Below are 20,870 nucleotides of genomic sequence, written 5' to 3' on the forward strand. Positions count from 1 at the left end.
CAGGGATAACTATTCCCACTTTGTATATGAGGAAACTGAACCAGAGAGGATCAATCATCCCAAACTATGGACTCCAGACGTGCAGCGGGCAAGATAGCAAGCATCACTTTCCAACTCCCCAAGTATCTGATGTGACCTTGCTCTTAAAAAGTGGTGTCTAAGAGGAGATACCAGTTCCTCATCTGAAAGAGAAGCCTGGGGATGTGCAGAGTCTGAAAGAAGAGGCAGGTGGGGAAGAGGGAGGAGGCGGAGATTACACAGTGTCCCGTCAACTCAGTGGCACAAGATTCCGTAGAAATAAAAGGAATCAGGCTAAGGCTAAATCAGGAAGGCTAAGCCTTCCCCACAAACATGAAGGTCAAAGGTGTAGGGCAAGGGCAGCTACAAACTGCAGTTGCCTACTGGGGGCAACAAGCAGGGTGGTTGAGGGCATCTAGGATGCCCAGGGGTTGAACCTTTCCAGAGGCTCTGGCTCTACCTTTCCGTGCCAGTATAGGCTGTATGTGAAGTGACAGAACACACTGGGAAAGGGAAGGCCAACTCCCACATAGAAAACGGGCCTAATTCCCAAAAGTCAGGTTCTAGGGAGTTAACCAGGAAACAGTTTCCAGGCACTGGGAACATAAATTGCTTAGCCATTTCAGAAAGCCATCCCTGTGACCCAGTCATTCCTTTTCTGATTTTGCACCTGAGCATAGGTTTTCAAGCTCTGGGAGATGACCCATTCATTGGCTGTGAAATCAGTTTAGTATATGGGAACAAGCATTTCTTTTAACAGAATGTGGTACAATACAAAATAAAACATCAAAGTATAGTACAGGTAATTAGGATGTTGTTTCAGGAAACAAAATCATAGGTATGTAAAACTGTTGGTTATACATGTACATGTATTACACACACACACACACACACACACACACACACACACACACACACACACAAACATGCACTCTCTCCAGATAACCAAATGGCTAACTCCCTCCACTGTACCCTTCCCAGTGAGGTCATTCCCTCTCCATGCTTCGTAGAATCAAACATCTTCCTGACAACTTCCCCTACTCTCACTTTACTTTACAGCACTTATCCCCATCATCTTCTCCCTTGCAGACATATTTTCTTGATATGACCTCTGGCAGCAACAAGGACACAAATTATCTGGTTATAGTGACTTGTGAAAAATATTCTAGAATAAGTTATCACTGGCCTATTTTGTAACAAATGACCATTCCTGGATCATTACAAACACGGGGCCAGGAAGAGATGGTATCATCTGGCATAAATGTCAACTCTTGTGTTCACAAGGATGGGCTATATTACAGCAAGAATGTAGAAAAGTTGCCTTGAGCAGAGAAAAAGCAACAGCAGCTACACATAATATTTAAGTACATGCTAAAAATGCCCTATCAAGCGGACAAGGAAAAGGGTAAATTAATCAAACAATGCAGGGACAACTGGCTGTTTATTTGGAAGAATACAGAGCTGCTTTTCTCATAACACATATAACAAGAAACACCACAGAAAGATATATGAATAATGTCATTTAACATAATGTCTGCTTCATGCATGTCAACAGAGACATACCTGCCACAGTGCTCAGTTCCAAAAGGAATCTACTTATGGCGATACAAAAGCACAATGAAGTAGAAATAGTTAGCTTTCAACTAGTAGAATAAGTTTATTTCTATTACTGAGACTTTACATAGGAATTTACAGAAATAAAAAAATACCGTGCTGCTTAGAATCCATTGGCTCCACCCAGACCTTCTCTCCACTTTCTCTGTGCCCACCTGGGCTAACCTGCCGATCGCATCTGGTTGGGTTCTCCACCAGCAATTCGGTGCCACAATTCTGGTAGGGACAGTATCTCCTAGGAGGTGGTTTCTCCTCCATGAGAGCAGCTCCCACTGGGCTTTGGTGACACTAGTTTCCATCCTTTGCCCCTTTACGACTTAGAATGGTCATGGCTTCTGGGTGATGCTAGTCTCTAGGTGCTTCGGTATCCCTTGTTTCTGGCCCACACCACTGTACTACGTCTACCATTACAATCCTCTTGGTGGGGGTAGAGTTCTGTTTGTCATTAGAAGCAGGGCTGATACAAATAGCTATCCACGTATTAACTTGTCAAAAGAAATCATTCTTCCCCCAAATCACTGTATAGAACATGAACACTTAGAACTAAGTACTCATCTGTACCAGCTGGAATGCCTTCAGCTAGAAGTAACAGATAAGCAACCACTATTATCGCAGTAACAGAAAGTCCTAGCCGAGAACAGGTCCAGATGGAGCTGTGCAGCTCAATGACATCGCCTCTGAACCAGGCTTTTCCCATTTTGTCTACTGTTATCTTCAGGATATTGCCCTTCAGGACCACGAGCTATAATTTGGTATAACATACAAACAGGAAAAAGTCCAGCATAAGAGAGACAATCTCTCCTTGTGTCTTCTCACGTCATGACAATAGTTTATCACTGAGATGTTTCCCAGAAGTACCGCAGAATATTTCCCAAACACCTCAACAAAATCATTAGAATAGCATCTCCACGATTAACTTAGATTACTCTGGATTTACTCCTAAATCATCTGGGGGAAGAATGAACAGAGATAAAACAGAGCCCAGCACATAAGAAGCAGGGTAGTGGGTGTGCAGTGTCTCTTGGAACTGCTGATCAGTGTGTTCCAAGGAGGTGTGGGAAAACAGTAGGACAAAGGAGGCAGGGACAGTGTATGACACCTTATTATTTTAAATACAAATACAGAGTTCCTGGGTCACATACAGATCATGCCTAAATAGATACAATAATGAAATACTAAGAGTAAGAAAGTGGCATTCGAGTACATACCATCGCTTTTTATTTGTGGAGTGCAATGGGTATTCCTGTTCATAAATGATGTTAACCTTTGAAAAATTCATGTAAATCCCACTGTTATTAACAGCACTTACACCATTATAGACTGGCCCAGAGGCAGCTGAAAAACCTCAGAAAAATATCATTTGGCTTCTTTGGGAAGTAGTAGTAGATCAGTAACAACGGCCATACTGATTCCTATTTGCCAGCAACGTCAGAGGGAAAGTTGGTGATGTGGTTGTAAAATAACGTATACTGGCCAAACGACAAAGAGACTCAGGTAGTATTTACAAGTAAGACTGGATGCAGAGGTAGTTAAAAAACCTCACAAAAACAAATTTGGGCTTCTTTATTATGAGGCAGTTCAGCAATAATGGCCATAGTCATTTATTTATGTCAGGATATGGGAGAGGGGTATGTTGTTTGTACTTTAAATTGTCCAGATATATTTTCATATATACACAATGGTGTGCTGGGAAGTATTTGACAACAGGTTCGCTGAGAAAATAAAACCCCCGTTTGTAGAGTTTGCCAATTTCCAGGGCATAAATGCTCCCACTAAAGCCAAGCCACCCACGGGACGACACTGAGTGCAGAGGTGGGAAGAGATGTGCAGAAGCACATTAGACATATTTTTACCATGCAACTCAATAATGTAAGTGACCTAAAGAACAAAGAGCAAAATGTTATAATTAGGAAGTGATGAGTGCTGAGTATTTATTACCTTTGTTTTTAATATAATTTAATTTTTAAATAATGACTATGTTTAAGAACTGGCTCACTAAATTCCTGAAAATTTAACCATCGGCAGTTGCAAGCCAGCATGAGCTTACTCTAACACACCACTGCATACGTGTGGGTATGTGTGTATAAATATATTTACATATATATACATATATAATTATGTCAATCCATAAAGACACTGGTGGTATTTAGTGTGGGAGATACTAGTATAGACCATAGTAGTTATTTAATTAGGGAATATTGTCTCCTCACAAGTTGTTGGACTCCAATATGCAAATTAAGCATACCTCTAATTTCCGCTATATTATTATACCCACATCTGGCCTGCAAACATCAGGGACTCTTCAGAAATGTTTAATGTTGTTGTGATTCATCTTTTTTTAAGCTTCAGATTCCATTGTGAATATGGATATGAATGAATACCATCCACTATATTTACAAAAAATTTGGTATCACATCTGGAATATGACACAACATAAATTCTAGACAAAGATTTCTACCACATTCCTTAAGTGAATAAACTTCCCCTCAATATAAATTTTCTGATGAAAAGTTTCAGTTTTTCTTGAGAGCTTTCATGTACTCAAAATATCAGTAAGGTTTTGTGCTAGTATTAATTATTTGAAGTATGACAAGACATCACTTTCTAATAACATGAGGCATTCTTTGGGCTTCAATCGTCTCATTTTTTAAAATGGTGTAAGAATCTGAAAGGGCGGGTAAAGGCTTCTGGACATCAGGATGTTGAAAGAGCTTTCACCCTTGTGTGAATTCTCTGATGTTTTGTGAGTACCGACCTCTGACTGAAGGTCTTCCCACATCCATCACACTCATAGGGCTTCTCCCCTGTGTGAGTTCTCTGATGTTTAGTGAGAGCTGATTTTTCACAGAAGGTTTTCCCACACTCGTTACATTTATAGGGTTTCTCCCCTGTGTGAGTTCGTTGATGTACAATGAGGTTTGACTTCACACAGAAGGACTTCCCACATTCATTACACATAAAGGGTTTCTCTCCTGTGTGTGTTCTCTGATGGACAGTTAGGGCTGACCTGTGGCAGAAGGATTTCCCACATGTATTACATTCGTACGGTTTCTCCCCTGTGTGTGTTCTCTGATGTTCTGTGAGGTTTGACTTTACACAGAACGTTTTTCCACATTGCTTACATTCATAGGGTTTTTCTCCCGTATGTGTTCGCTGATGGTTCGTAAGGTGTGGTTTCTGACAAAAGGATTTCCCACATTCGGTACATTCATACGGTTTCTCTCCTGTGTGTGTTCTTTGATGTTGAGTGAGGTTTGACTTCTCCCAGAATGTTTTCCCACATTCACCACATTCAAAGGTTTTTTCTCCTGAGTGACCTCTTCGAATTTGGGTGAGATGTGACTTCTTGGTGAAGTTACTTCCATTTTCATTGTGCTCATAAGGTTTTTTGCCCATGTGTACTATCTGATGTTTAAAGAGAGTTGACTTTTCCCACGTTTTAGGACCCACTTTGTATTCGTGGGGAATCTTTCTTGCATAGGTTCCCTGATGGATAATGAAAGTTGAGTTATCACAGAAGGTTTGCCCATATGCATTGTATTCATAAGGAGTCTCTCCTATAAGAGTTCTCTGATGTCCCAATCTTAAATCTGTATAGAAGGACTTCCCACAAATATTGCATTCATATGGCTCCATTTCCAAATGAGTTCTCTGAGATAAACTGAGTTCTAAACTGTGGATGAAGGTTCTTCCACATGCATTATATTTACAGAGCGTCTCTCCTATCTGAATTTTCTTGTTTGTGAAAAAGGCTGCTTCCTCACAGAAGGCTTGTCCATTTTCATTATACTCAGAAGGCTGGTCAAAAATTGGCTGACTGAGATTGTGGCTATGATTGAGCACATTCCTTTTCTGATTATATTTGTAAGATTTCCCTCCTGGAGTTTTTTCATGCTTAATATCAAGGAGCAATTTCTCGTACACATTAAACTCATCAGGCTTCTTTCCAGAATAACTCTTTCTACTAATAATTAAGCCTGAAATATTTTTCAAACTCATCTCACACGAGTCACATATCTTATATGGAAAATTTCTTGAAGGAACAGAATCTGTGCCCAGATTGAAAGCTTTTGTTACTCTATCACCGCTATCTATATTTAATGTTTTGTTGGCGGTGAAAGCAAGTTGCCAAAAATGTTCATCTTCATTGTCCTGGCTGCTGTCTATCAGGTCATCAACTTTCCAGTCTTCTAGAAATGAGAAAAATAACCACATCTTATGAATACTAGTACACGTCTAATGGGACTGAACTCACACAAACGCCCTTTCATGTAGTCGATTCTTTTGTTTTAGGCTCAGTTTCCTGGCGTGAACTACATCCAAGCATACGTTTCCTTTATCCTCCTGGTCTCAGCGGAAAGTAAACACATGCTGCAGTGGAAACTGGGAATGGAAACTGGCAAGGACATTTAACATTTTAAATATAAAACCTTCAAAACTGGACAGAAAAGGGTGCAAATTCAAAGCACAGGGAGCTGGGAGTGGCTGATTCAGGGAAGCTCAGAGAATGGGGTGAGCGGGACAGAGACACTGAACACTGAATTAAGAGATGGTGCCATTTAAGGTAGTAATAGGACGGTAGGATGTTTTCATCTCGTTTTCACCTCGCTTAGACTGTTTCTCCCCAAGCTCCTCTCATGATGAGATTGAATGGATTTTCACATCTTGTAAAAGTGGAATTGTTCTAGGACCACTGCTCTCATGTGCAAGCAACCACTCTCTAGAAAAGGAGTCTGCACACTAAGACTGCTGAGCAAGGGTCCTTGAACTATGAGTGTTTTTTACATTTTTAGAGGGAAAAGATAGCAGAGACAGTAGGGAGGAGTGAGGAGGAAGAAGAAAGGGGAGGAGAGGGAAAAACAGAATCAGGAAAGAGGAGGAGCAGCCACCCGGACCACATGTGACTCACCAAACCTAAAATATGTGCTACTGTCTTTACATAAGAGTCCACCAACCTCCCATCTAGAAGCTCTCACCCAGCCCCGTGCCTTTACCACACCCACAGCTGACGCCTCTCATGTGGGCACTTCTGGCTCTGGCCTCAGCCACGTGCACCACACTCACATAGAACCAACATCTTATTCAACACACAGACTGGGTTCTAGCAGTTCTCTCCAGCTTCTCGTGTCCAAGTTTAGGTATGTCATAAGTCCCCTATAATCTAATTTCCCCTCAGTAAATGGCACCCTGATTTACCCAGTTGCTTAAGACCTATCAGTTGAGTCATGCTGGACTCCTGTCTCTCTTCCACACTATCAACCCAACAGCAAATCTTGTTGGCCTCATCGTCAAGATATATGTACAAACCTACAACTCCTCAGCCCTCCCAACATCACCTAAGCCACTATCCGCTCTCCTCTGGAATACATAGTAGTCTCCTAAATGGTATTCCTTCCTTGCTCGTGCCCAAGCACCACCTAACCACCAGATTGTATTTACTGCATACACTGTAAATCAGATCTGATGATTTAATCTCACTTATATTTACTCAACAAACCAAAAAAAAAACCCCAAGGATTTCTCACATCACTCAACATAATTACCATTGTCCATGCTATTTCTTATGACATCACCTCCTATCACTCTCCCTCACACGTACTCAACTCTAGCCACAACAGCCCCCTTGACATTTTTCAAACACTAAGAACACAGCTGAGAAGTTTGGCACCTGCCTGGAAGAGCTCGCACTTTCACTTTACTAGGGCCTCATCCCTCCTGTGGACCTCATCAAACAGGTTTTCTCTGACTTCCTTACCCATTAGCACATGCCATCATTCTCCACCCCCTCCCCACTGCTTTAACTCTCTCCACAGTGCTTACCACAACAAATACTGTATGTACACATTCACACGCATACACTTGTGTATGTGCACACACACACACACAAACATGCTTCTTGTCCCTCACTATAATACACGCTCCATGATAAAAGGGATGTTAATCTCTTAATTACCTAAAAACGTAACTGGGTTGTAGTGAGTGTCCAACATATATTTGTTAAATGAATATCTCAAGTATAGCATGAATACATACCAGGTAACAAAAGGTGTCCAAAGAGAATAGAGGGAAGGCAAACAATTTTAAAAGATAAATTAACCACGAAAAATTACCTAAGATGATGTCAACTGAGTCTGCATTATATGTATTGGTAAATCACTCTAAAATATCAAAGGACAAAGGAAAGCATTTATGCAAGAAAGTTACATGTGGAGGAGTGTGATTAAGGTAATGGAGGGATGTGGGCCAACTGTCCCTAGTCACTTCCAAAGGTCTAAAATTAAAAAAAGAAATTTCTGAAGAATATTTCACAAGCAATAAACCCTAAACCAATGGCCTAAGACCTCATTCCCTTGTCTTCCACCTGCCTGTGCAGTCACTAACTCACCTTGGTTGCAGTGGCTTGGGAATCCTGCCTCTAATATCCAGGGCTCTTCTCCTTGTTCTATCTTGAAGACCACTTCTGGCTTAGTAATGCAATATCCTGTTGAGCAAAAATAATACAAGATGATGGCTAAATAGCCTGGCTTCAGGGACTCTGAAAAAATGATGGGGAAGAAAGGTACAGCTTCAGAAGTTGCCCAAGGGAGATGCCCAAATGAACCAATGCCTGAGCAGGTTAAGAACACAGCATTGGGGGCGCCTGGGTGGCACAGCGGTTAAGCGTCTGCCTTCGGCTCAGGGTGTGATCCCAGCATTATGGGATCAAGCCCCACATCAGGCTCTTCTGCTATGAGCCTGCTTCTTTCTCTCCCACTCCCCCTGCTTGTGTTCCCTCTCTCGTTGGCTGTCTCTATCTCTGTCAAATAAATAAATAAAATCTAAAAAAAAAAAAAAAAAGAACACAGCATTGTTTATGGTGGACAAAGAGACTGGTCATCTTAGGGCCTTGAATCTCAAGTGTCAATCAAAATTCCACAGGCAGTTCATATGTTTCAACAACTAGAAACGCATGCTACTGGTAGTCACAAGGAAAAAAAAGATTCTTACCTACTGAGACAAAATGGCTGTAATTTTCTAGAATCACATCTCTGTATAGTATCTTCTGAGCAGGATCCAGCAGATACCACTCTTCCTGAGTGAAGTCCACACATACATCTTTGAATGACACTTGTTCCTGTAATAGTATATTTCTTTTCTATATGAAGCTGTCAGAACTATATGACGTGGAAGAATTTTAAAAGAGCTAATCTCTTTAGAGTTTGCTAAAAACTGATACACAGGATGCCTTCTTTTGTGCTATTTACTTTGTAGGATAAAAGAAATATCTTGTACAAACAGCATTTCCACTAAAGGCCTCGAACTGTTCCCCTTGCTGCAAATACTACTGATGAAAACAAACACACACCATTCCTATTCTCAAAGTGCTTATGATCTAATGAGGAGATACATACAATAACATTTATTAAATTATACACTGCAGGAGCTAGCAGTATGCACACAGTAGACTGGGAAGGAAAGCAGACCAAGAAAAAGATAGTTCTTTAATATTATCATTTATATGATAGAAAAAAATAGACAATAAAACAGACAAAGCAGACCAGAAGGGGACCCAGATACCAGAAATAATAAACAGGAACTTCAAAATGGATTGTGATTAATATGTTCAATATAACAGAGGAAAATACGAACAAAATAAGTGGGAGTTCAATGGATATATGGTGTGTACTGTACAGAACAGAATTACTAGAGCAGGCCTGAGACTGCCCTCCTTTGAAAGGTCTGCTGCTATGAGGGTATCCCTTGGCTGGCATCTGGGAACTTAAATTCCCTAATAAGAATGGTTCACTGAGCCTAAACTGTTTGTGTAAGCAATATGGTTTATGCTGCACACATACATTCCTTCTAAGTCCGGAAGTTTCTGCGCCAAGCAGAGAAGACCAATGCGATCAACTCCCGATTAAAAACACTGAGCACCGTCTGCTAAGCTTCCCTGGCAGATATTTCACATTTATTGTCAATCTCATTGCTAGATTTGGGAGAAGACTCTTAGAAGTTTGCTCCTGGTTTCCTCTCAACTATGCTGTGTGCGCCTTTTCCCCTTGTTGATTCTGCTTTATATCCTTGCATTTTAATAAGTCACAGCCATAAGTAGAACCACCTGCAGACTCACCCTAGGAAGTCACTGAGCCTGGGGATGGTCTTGGGGACCTATGATAGATGCGTATACAGACACATATACATGCACATACATACAGAGATAAAATGGGCATTCTAGAGCTGAGAAATACAACACTGGAATTAAGAACTCATTAAGTGGGTTCAAAATCCTATTAGGGAAAACATATATAAATCTAACAAGAGTATCAAAACATGTATGTGTCTAACAAAAGGGTACCAAAATACATACCCCCAAAACTGATAGAACTGAAAGGAGAAATACACAAATTTATAATCATAGTTGGGAGGCTTCAACACCCCTCTGTCAATACTGAGAGTTCAAGGAGGCAGAAAATCAGTAAGTATACAGATGACCTGAACCGCACTACCCATCAACATGATCTAAATGATAGTTACAAAATACTCCATCCAAAACAATAAAACACACATTTTATCATTCTATTCTAGCTCATACGTAACATTCACCATGAGAGACCATAGTCTTGGCCATAAAACACACCTTAACAAATTTAAAACAATAGCTATCATACAAAATACATTCTCTGAATACAATGGAAAAGAAATCAGTAAAGAGAGAGCTGGAAAATCACTCGAACACTAAAAAATTAAACAACACACTTATAAATAACCTGTAGTTCAAAGAGAACTCGAAAGAAAGTTTTAAATATTGTACATGAAATAAAAATAAAAATGCCACTCATCAAAATTTGTGGGATGAATTGAAAGCAGTACATAGAAATTTATAGCAAGTGTATATATTAGAAAAGAAAAATTTTAAATCAGTAACCTAAGTTTCCATCTTAACACACTACAGAAGAAAAGTAAATTAAGCCAAAAGGAAGCAAAATAAAGGAAATATTAGAATAAACCAATGAAATTGAAAACGTGAAAAAAAGAAAATTAATGAAACCAACAGCCACTTCTTTGAAAAGATCAGTAAATTAATAAACTTCCAGAAACCTAACCAAGAAAAAAGAGAAAAGAAACAAACTGTGAATCTCAGAAATGATAGGTCAACACTACCGATCCTATGAACACTAAAATAATAAGAGAATACTACAAACAATTTTATTCCTGAAAAATTAACTTAAATGAAATGGATAAATTCCTTAAAAGACACAGAAGGGGGAATGAAGCATGAGAGACTATGGACTCTGAGAAACAAACTGAGGGCTTCAGAGGGGAGGGGGGTGGGGGAATGGGATAGACTGGTGATGGGTAGTAAGGAGGGCACGTATCACATGGTGCACTGGGTGTTATACACAACTAATGAATCATCGAACTTTACATCAAAAATAAATAAATAAAAATAAATAAATAAATAAAATTAAAAAAAAAAGACACAGCCACCAATTCACACAAGGAGAAATAGATAACCTGAACAGATCTATACCTGTTAAACAAACAAACAAACAAACAAACAAACAACTGAATTACTAATTAAATCACTTCCAAAACAGAAAGTACTAAGCCCAAACAGTGTCACTGGTGAATTCTACTAAACATTTAAGGAAAAAATACTAATTTTCCACAATCTCCTCCAGTAAATAACACTTCCAAACTCATATTATAAGGTCAACATTACCCTGATACCAAAACTAGATAAAGACATGAGAAACTAAAGACCAGTACCTCCCATTAGCATACATACAAAAATCCCCAAATACTGGCAAATCAAATCTGGCAATGTATACAACACATTATAAACCATAACCAAGTGGAATTTATTCCAGGTATGGAAGGCCAGGTCAATATTAAAAAAAAAATCAATCAATACAATGCAGCACATCAATAAGCCAAAGAAGAAAAATTACATGATCAAATCAATTGATGGGAAAAAAGCATCTGACAAAATCTAACAGCCATTCATTATGAAAATTCTCAGTGAACCAGGAATAGGGGGAATGTTCTTAGCTTGATAAAGACCATCCATAAAAACCTTACAGCTGACATCACATTTAATGTTAAGAGACTGGGACACTTTTCCCCTAAAGAGCAGGAATAGGGCAAGGATGTCTTACCTCAATACTCCTATTCAACTCTGTACTAGAAGTCCTAGCTAGTGCAGGAAGACCAAAACCAAACCAAACCAACCCAAAACCAGAAATAAAACATAAATGACTGGCTCTCTATCCTGTTTCATTGATCTATGTGTCTATTTTTGGGCCGGTACCATACTGTTTTGATTGCTATAGCTTTGTAGTATAGCTGGAAATCTGGGACTGTGATCAATTTGTGAAACAAATCCAACTTTGTTTTTCTTTCCTAAGATTGCTCTGGCTATTCAGAGTAGAACAGAACAGAGAGAACAGAAATAGACCAACAGTTATATGGTCAGCTAATTTTCAACAAAGAAGGCAAGAATATCCAACAGAAAAAGAGAGTCTCTTCAACAAATGGTGTTGGGAAAACTGGACAGCCAGCTACATGTAAAAGAATGAAACCAGACCTCTTTCTTACACCATACACAAAAATAAACTCAAAATGGATTAAAGACCTAAATGTGAGACCTGAAACCATAAAAATCCTAGAAAAGCACAGAGGAAGTAACTTCTTTGACATCAGCCATAGCAACTTCTTTCTAGATATGTCTCCCAAGACAAGGGAAATAAAAGCAAAATTAAACTATTGGGACTACACCAAAACAAAAAGCTCTGCACAGCAAAGGTAACCATCAATAAAACAAAAGGACAACCTACTAATGGAAGAAGATATTTGCAAATGATATATGCGTTAAGGATCTGATATCCAAAATATATAACTTACACAACACCAAAAAACCCCAAATAAGCTGATTAAAAACTGGGCAAAGGACCTGAATAAACATTTTTCCAAAGAAGACGAACAGAAGACCAAGAGACACATAAAGAAATGCTCAACATCACTAATCACCAGAGAAACTCAAATCAAAACCACAATGAGATATCACCTCACACGTATCAGGATGGTTAGAATAAAAAAAAAAAAAAAAGAAATTACAAGAGTTGGTGATAATGTGAAGAAAAAGGAACACTTGTGTACTGATAGTGGGGATGAAAACTGGTTCAGCCATTATGGAAAACTGTGTGGAGTTCCCTCAAAAAATTAAAAATAGAACTATCCTATGATCTAGTAATTCCACTACTGGCTATTTTCCCAAAGAAAATGAAACCACTGATTGGAAAAGATATGTTTATTGCAGCACTATTTACAGTAGGCAAGATATGGAAGAGTCCATCGATAGATGAAGGGATAAAGAAGATGTGGTTTATATATACAATGGAATATTACTCAGCCAAAGAATGAAATCTTAATAACTGCAACAACATGGATGGATCTAGAGGGTATAATACTAAGTGAAATAAGTCAGACAAAGAAAGACAAATAGCATATGATTTCACTCATGTGCAATTTAAGAAACAAAACAAAGCAAAAAAGAGACAAAAAAAGAGACTCCCAAATATAGAGAACAAACTGGTGATTACCAGAGGGAAGGTGGGTGGGAAGAGGGGATGAGACAACTGGGGTGTATCACTGAGAAGGAAAAACAAAACTCTCTTTATTTGAAGTAAATATTATTGTCTCTAGAAAAAATCTCAAGTAACTTACAAAAAGAAAGAAAAAAATCTACTAGAAGTAAAAGGAAATATCAAAACATCACAGGATTCAAGATCAACATAAAAAAGTCAACTGTTTTCCTATATCTGAATAAAGAATTAGAATTCCAAATTTTCAAATGAAAAAAAATATTTACAATAGCACCCCCCAAAAAGGTACTCAAGTATAAAGTCTAACACAATATGTATATACAGAAAAACAAAACAACTGATGGAAGAAATCACAGATCTGAATAAATGGAGAGAGATTCCAAATTCATCAATAGGAAGACTCAAAATGCCTAAGATGTCAATTCTTTCCAACTTAATCTATAAATTCAATGCAATCCAAATAAAATCCCCCAGCTATTTTGCAGATATTGACAAAATGATTCTGAAGTTTATATAGAAAAGGATCTAGAATCGCCAACACAATGTGGAAGAAAAATGAGAATTCACATTGCCTGATCTTGAGACTTACTATAAAGCTACCAATAACCAAGATAGTGTGATAGTGCTGAAAGAGACACATAGACCAACAGAACAGAATAGAAGGTCCAGGAATAGTCTACCAAAATAAAGTCAAATGTTTTGACAAAGGCACAAAGGCAATAAAAAGAGAAAGACAGTCTTTCAACAAATGGTGCTTGAACAACTGGACACTCATGCAAAAGAAATGAACCTAGCCACAGACTTTACACAAGTATTAACTAAAAATGAATCAGAGATCTAAATGTAAAACGCAAAACTTTAAACCTTCTAGAAGAAAATACAGAACAAAGAATAGCAGCACTATTTACAGTAGGCAAGATATGGAAGAGTCCATCGATAGATGAAGGGATAAAGAAGATGTGGTTTATATATACAATGGAATATTACTCAGCCAAAGAATGAAATCTTAATAACTGCAACAACATGGATGGATCTAGAGGGTATAATACTAAAAATAAAATCATCTGCTCTGTGAAAAACATTTCTAAGAAAATGAAAGGACAAGGCACAGACTGGGAGAAATTATTCACAACACATGTATCTGATAAAGGATTTGCATCTAAAAAATACAAAGAACTCTTAAAGCTCAAGAATAAGAAAACAAATGACCCAATTGAAAAAGGGCAAAAGAGCTGAAGAAACATTTCACCAAACATATAAGGATAGCAAATAAATATAGGAACAGGTGCTCAACATCATCTATTAGTGGGAAAATGCAGACAACATGACACATTTATTAGAATGATTAAATCCAAAATAATGATGATACCAATTTCAGGTCCACAATCAGAACAACAAAGATTCTGATTCTGATTCGTAGTTGGTAGGAATACAAACTGATACAGCACCTTTGTAAAAATAGTTTGGCAATTTCTGCAAAGCTAAACATACATACATACGTACATAACTGAGCCAGCAATTCCACACTCTACATGTTTGAAAATTTATGTCTGCTTAAAAACCTACATGTGAATATTTCTAGTACCTTAATTCGCAATGGCCCCAAACTGGAAGAATCAAGAGTCCATGGGTTAACAACTCTGAAATCATGTATGTGTATTCTGGAATTGAACTATCAAATAAGTGAAATCCAGATGATGTTAGCCGGATTCTCTTTGTAGAGTGGGAGATTACAGATAAGCAAGGAGAGAAGGTTAGAATGTTCCATGTGGCAATGTTTACAACAGGAGACAACAGTGTGAACTAATACTTAGCTTAATATAGATATAGATGGTTACATACTGAAATATTTATAGACACTGTATATACACGAGTGAGTATACACATATATTTCCTTGTTCAGTTACCTGAGAGGGTCTGCAAGCAATGACACACCAGTAGCAACAAACACACCTAGTCCCCCAATCTTGGTTTCTCATACTATGCTCCAATGAAAAGAACCAGAGCTATTTAGGAAAAAAAAAAGGCTAATTCTAGAGCAGGAAACCTGGAAAATCTACTACCAGGGAGAAAGGAAGAAGTATTCAAACAATAACAGGGTATGTCAAAAGACACAGGAACCAACAGAAGGTGCTTTTTAAAAGATGAATTTAATTATTTTTGAGAGAGAAGGAGATGGAGAGAGAGCGTGAGCAGGGTGGAGGAGCAGAGGCAGAGAGAGAATTTCAAGCAGGCTCCACACTCAGCAAAGAGCCTGACGTGGGGCTCAAAATCCCAGGACCCTGAGATCACAACCTGAGCCAAAATCAAGAGTTGGCCACTCAACCAACTCAGCAGCCCAGGCTTTTAATAGAAGATGCTTTTAATAACCAACCCTAGAAGATGCTTTTAATAACCAACCTGGAACAACTTGAGCAACAAAAGGAACAACGGAGCACTATACTATAACCAAAATATAAAATAACTAGCCATGAATTCATCCTGATATAAATAAATGGATTAGTAAATAGGAGAGAACAGAAAAATCTCCTGTGCAGAATTCCTGATAATTTATGTAGATGCTCCAGCAGGAAGGAGGTATACTGTAACTCCCCACTTCCTTCCAAATAGTACAGTGTGAAAACAGAGGAAAGAAAAAGTAGCTTTACCACTACTCGTGACCACATTACTTCAGCCAAGTGATCAACAGTGATACATCACTATAATAAGTCATGTTGAGAGCGCTTACCCTTGACATGATGTGACCAAATGACATTATATCTCTGTGGTCTTCCTCCAAGAAACCCATAACCTCAGTCTAATCATGAAAACAACAGCAGACAATTCCCAGTTAAGGGACATTCTACAAAACACCTGAATGTACTCCTCCAAACTGCCAAGGTTATCAAAAACAAGGAAAGTGAGAAATTGTCACAGCCAAGGAGAGCCTAAGGAAACAACTAAGTGAAATGTGGTACCCTGAAACAGAATACCTGCATGGAGGAGAAAACACCACGGTCAATTATCAAAAGAAAAATTACATACCATAATAGTCTGCAATCCATATAATAGACAAGCATTAGTATCCCTATATATAAAGAGCTAGTCACTGAAGAAGAGCTAGTCACAGAAAGAAAAAAAAAGACAAACTTAAGAGCAAAATGGGCAAAAGATATGAACAGAGGGTTCACAGAAATGTAAATACATCTTTCAAATATATGAAAAAATATTTAACCTCACCCAGTTAAGAAAACTGCAGATACAAAGTTCATAAAATACCACTTTGTAGTCTATCCGTTGCCAAAATTCCAAAAGTTGAACCACGTGTTCTATGGAAGAAGCTGCAGACAAAGAAGCACTCACGAGGTGTCAATGGGAGTGACACAAAATGATACCATAATCCCAAATGATCAAGTTTATCAATTATATTCACACTTTGACCTGGCAGCCCACTTCTGGGAATTTATCTGATAGAAAAAACCTGTATGTACCAGGTCATCCGTTAGAACATGGTTTGTAGTAGCAAAAGGTTTGAAATAGTTCATAACTAATAACCAGTTTAATAAACTATGGAATGTCCATGCTTGGATTACTGTGCAGTTATAACAAAAAAAGAAGCAATCCATGTTCTGTTTACAGAAAGATGTCTGAGATAGGCGGAAAACAGTGGAAAAAAAGCGAAGAAAGAATGGGAAACCGTGTATAGACTCGCTACTCAAAGTGTGGTGCCCGGAGCAGCAGAGTCAGCTTCACCTGGGAGCTTTTTAGAAATGCAAAACCCAGGGCCCCACCAGATCCACTAAATCAAAATCCGAATTTTTGCAGATGCCAGTGATGTACAGGTGCATCGAAGTTCGAAAAGCCCTAAGGATGATGGAGTCCCTTCTAAATAAAAGTAGGGGGCATACAAGAGTATCTTTTAACTGAATAAAGAAACACTGGTAGGACAAACAAGAAAGATGGGTATCTACAGTAGGGTGACCATACAGTCCCGTTTGTCTGGGACTGTCCCAATATATGCCAGTTGTCCCATCATAACTTTACAGAACCTCTTTCATTCTCGGCAGAAGTGTCTCAATTTAGATGAGAAATAAATGTCACCCGTCCTAGAGGGAACATCACTTAACCTTTTAGCCATGTTAATACATTACTAATTCAAAAGTATTTTATTAAAAAAGAGAGAGAGACAAAGCCAGTCAAGAGAAAAGACTGAAGGGGTGCCTGGGTGGCGCGGTCGTTAGGCGTCTGCCTCCGGCTCAGGGCGTCATCCCAGCGTTCTGGGATCGAGCCCCATGTCAGGCTCTTCCGCTGGGAGCCTGCTTCTTCCTCTCCCACTCCCCTTGCTTGTGTTCCCTCTCTCACTGGCTGTCTCTCTCTGTCAGATAAATAAATAAAATCTTTAAAAAAAAAAAAAAGAAAAGAAAAAAGACTGAAAAAAGCAGTGAGCCAAGGACAGTTAAGCAATATACCCAAGGAGAGGCAACATTTGGAGCAAAAGGGAAAGACAACTTCATGAGGAACAGAAAGAGAATGTATCAGAGTTAAGAAAGGAGAGCTAGGAGGGAGGTGTCAGAGACAAGAGAGACTGAGGATTATGCCACAGGACGGTCAAGTAAGACAAAGACAAAAATTGGATTTGACTACAATATGGTGGCCTTTTCCAGAACTGATTCAGGTGAGTGGTGGTGGTGAAGGAGCAAGAATGCATGCATGAGGTTGAAATGTAAATGAGAAATGCAGAGACCAAACCCAGAACAGTCTGCTACTCAAGCTAGAAACACAACCAAGCTGACACAAACACTTAAGGAGAGTTATCTGGAGGACGTGTGGTCCCTCCATTCTGCCAGGTCTTCAAAGTCTTATTCCTGCATCAAGCAAGACCATGGAGGGCTGTCTACTCAAACCTCTTTGTTTGGTCCCCTGAAAAGCATCCACGCATCTTTGGCACAGTGCTGTGTCTATCAGAAATGATTATAGGCAGTTTCAGTTGTTGTTATTAGAAAAATCAGAGGAAAATTTACAACTTGCACAATTCTGTGAAATTAAGAGTCCTGCATCTGATTCTGCCAACTGCTCTTTGAATTTGCTACTCTCAACATATTTCCCTTCAAGTAATTCTTGCCTATTTCTATTTTTTCTTTTTAAAAATATGAATCCTTACAAACTTTAGAAAACCCATTTTAAAACAAAGTGGGAATAAATAAACAAAAAGCTCACCTGGGATCTGTTCATTTTCCGCTCTTACTGAAGGAGGGAGAGCTGAGGAAGAAGGAAGGGAGAAGGAAGTTAGGAGAGACTTGGCCTGCCTTGCAGTTCCTGGATTTACCTGCCTACACAGCTCCACATAGAAGATACTTACGTGTCCATGTGTGGCTCCGATATATGTTGAGCTTAGACATGATACTTTTCACTGAGTGAATGTAAACATTTGTTTCTTATTGATTTATTACCAATTTAGGTTCTGTGACACAGAAAAATTAAAAACATGAGAAGATGAGTTTAACATTTAACAGTAACCTAAAGGAGGAAACGCTATGGATTTGTCAGAACTGATGTGGTACGGAAAAATTAAAAACCTCAAGCCACATTGTTAATGTTTTCCTCTTAACACCATTAACCCCTTGAGGTCAGATTATCCAAGAAAACTCTGAAAAAAAGAGATGGGGGTGTTTAAGGCAAGATAAAAAATGTTTCATGTTTGTTCTAACCTTCTTACAACTTTCAAAAGGTCTTTTAATAAGAAACTATCTTTGACTTAACAGTGACAAAATGGGCAGTGGCCTGGGAATTTGCAGACCTTACTTTTAACCATGGTTCTGCCACTAACAAACTGCATGATCTCGGTCAGTCACCTTCTCAGAATTAAAATCTTTTTTTTCGTTTTTCAAATAAGGTCAAAACAGATAACCTCAAAAAAAACTTGCCTGCACTACCATCCCGTGCGTCTATAAGGCCAGGAGAGTGGGAACCTCAGCATCTTTCTAGATGCCATCAACAATGGGAAATAGTGAACGGAAAATGAGGGGAGGAGGTGGTGTTCAGGGAGGGGTGATGACAGAATTGCCTTTGTTATGGCTGGTGAGCCTTTCATTCCCGACCATGCCCTCACAAACTCTCCAAAGAAGTGACATTTCCTGTGTCGCCTGCGTGCCCACCCCTCTCAGCTCCAGCTCACCTCGCTCTTCATAAATTTGTCCCAGACCTTCCACCGTCACACAGCCTTCGATGGCTTCAGGATACTGCCATGCTTATACATAACAAATAACAAATGAATACATAATAAATAATAACTGGGGACCTGGGGAATGTCAGAGCCAGGAAAGGGCCTTGGTGGCTAGCTAGTCCAGCCTCTTCCCTCTTCCATTGCACAAATGAGTTAGTTAACTGAGCAATGAAGGCCCCAGAGACTTGTCCAAGCTCCAGCCGCATGTATTATATATGTAACAAACAAATACAATAGCAGCTAACAAAATCTGAGTGCTCAGAACAATGCCACGCGGTAAGTATTACTGACATCCACACTCTACAAGTAAGGAGACGAAGTCTCAGGTCGACTCTTCAGTCAGAGCAATTCATTCACATGAGACGCCCTGCCTGGTTCCCCTACAACCGCACCCCTCCTAGTAAGCCCGGCGCACATACGACGCACGCGTACACGTCAAAACGCCAAGCGCGCACGCACGTCGCGCACGCGCACTCACTCCTTCCCAGCCCCACCCCCCCCCGTGGGCCCAGCGCACACGTCACGCACGCGCACTCCCCACCTGCGGCCGCGCGACGGCGCAGCCAGCTTAACGCTGGGGCTGGACACCTGCGGGCCCTGCGAGCCCGAGAGCCCTTGTTGCCGCGCGGGACCCTGGTCCCTTAGTAAGAGACGCCCCCGCCCGCCGTCCTTTCAACTCCGCAGGCGCCGCAGACGCCTGGGGGTCCCTCCAGTGTCCGCGGGGCTCCTACCACCGCCGCCCCCGCAGGACCCCCGAGCGGCGCAGGGACCCCTCGGCCCACGCCCCCACCCCCTGGGGCTCACCGGTAGCTCCCTCGCCGCGTGGACCCGGAAGCCAGGAAAGGTTTCCCACGAGGGGCTGGAGACAGGGGAAGGACGAGCCGGGAGGAGAAGGCGGGGATGCACATGCGCAGAGGGAGGGAGCGGCGCGGCGCGGCGGCGGAGGGTAGCTGAACTCCGCTCCTGGCAAGTGCCTTTACTTCTAAGGAAGGGATGCCTCACCCCAAAGTTGTAAAAAGTAAGCTAACAGTACCGAGCTAACAGGGTTTTAGTGAAGATTAGAGGCGTTTAGGACGTATGTCTGGCACATAAATTGTTCAGTGGCTCTCGCAAGATTCTCTTCCCCTGTGTACACCATGCCCATTTCTTGAGAAATCAGCTGGAGAGTTTCTGCCGACTTTGCTGAGTTGAGAGATTACTGAGATACTCCAGCTGCCTGGGGTCAGGCTTCTGTCCTTGCCCCTCGACCTGTGCATCAAAGCAGTGTGCCTTTTAGACACAAGCCGAGAGAAGGAAAGCTGTGCTTGAATTTCATTTACATATGTGGTATCTGTGGCCAGCATGGTTAAACAATACTAAAAAAAAGTTGATGTGTAAAAAACTTCGTCTACCAAACTTGAGAAAAGCACGCTGTCATCTCCCGCAACCTCCCATATACACTTCACCCAACT

General features: G+C 40.1%; 1 protein-coding gene and 1 pseudogene across 10 annotated transcripts in view; both read right to left on the bottom strand.

The window, feature by feature from the left end:
* Positions 1-8,649, bottom strand: part of LOC148110017 (triosephosphate isomerase-like) — a 54,703-nt pseudogene extending 46,054 nt beyond the window's left edge. Inside the window, exons 1-2 of the transcript XR_015724884.1 lie at positions 8,620-8,649; positions 8,018-8,113 (exon numbers count right to left, since the gene is read on the bottom strand). The product of XR_015724884.1 is annotated as a triosephosphate isomerase-like (transcript). The remainder of the gene's footprint in view (positions 1-8,017; positions 8,114-8,619) is intronic.
* ZNF248 (zinc finger protein 248) lies at positions 1,441-20,346 on the bottom strand. Of its 9 annotated transcripts, XM_087863162.1 has the most exons (7): positions 20,224-20,334; positions 19,372-19,443; positions 18,556-18,657; positions 18,414-18,455; positions 8,620-8,746; positions 8,018-8,113; positions 1,441-5,822 (listed from the first exon to the last, which is right to left on the bottom strand). In XM_087863162.1, exons 4-7 carry the CDS (start codon positions 18,426-18,428, stop codon positions 4,327-4,329), a joined length of 1,734 nt encoding a protein of 577 aa, XP_087719288.1. In that variant the 5' UTR covers positions 18,429-18,455; positions 18,556-18,657; positions 19,372-19,443; positions 20,224-20,334; the 3' UTR covers positions 1,441-4,326. The 9 variants fall into 9 exon arrangements, with proteins under 9 accessions (XP_087719288.1, XP_087719289.1, XP_087719292.1 ...); XM_087863163.1 differs by lacking the exon at positions 19,372-19,443 and having other exon boundaries at positions 20,224-20,346; XM_087863166.1 differs by lacking the exon at positions 18,556-18,657.
* Positions 20,347-20,870: the final 524 nt, after the last annotated feature.

This window comes from Ursus americanus, chromosome 6 (genome assembly GCF_024610735.1).
Source record: "Ursus americanus isolate L20-20 chromosome 6, mUrsAme1.1.p, whole genome shotgun sequence".
In the NCBI taxonomy this organism is placed as follows: domain Eukaryota; kingdom Metazoa; phylum Chordata; class Mammalia; order Carnivora; family Ursidae; genus Ursus; species Ursus americanus.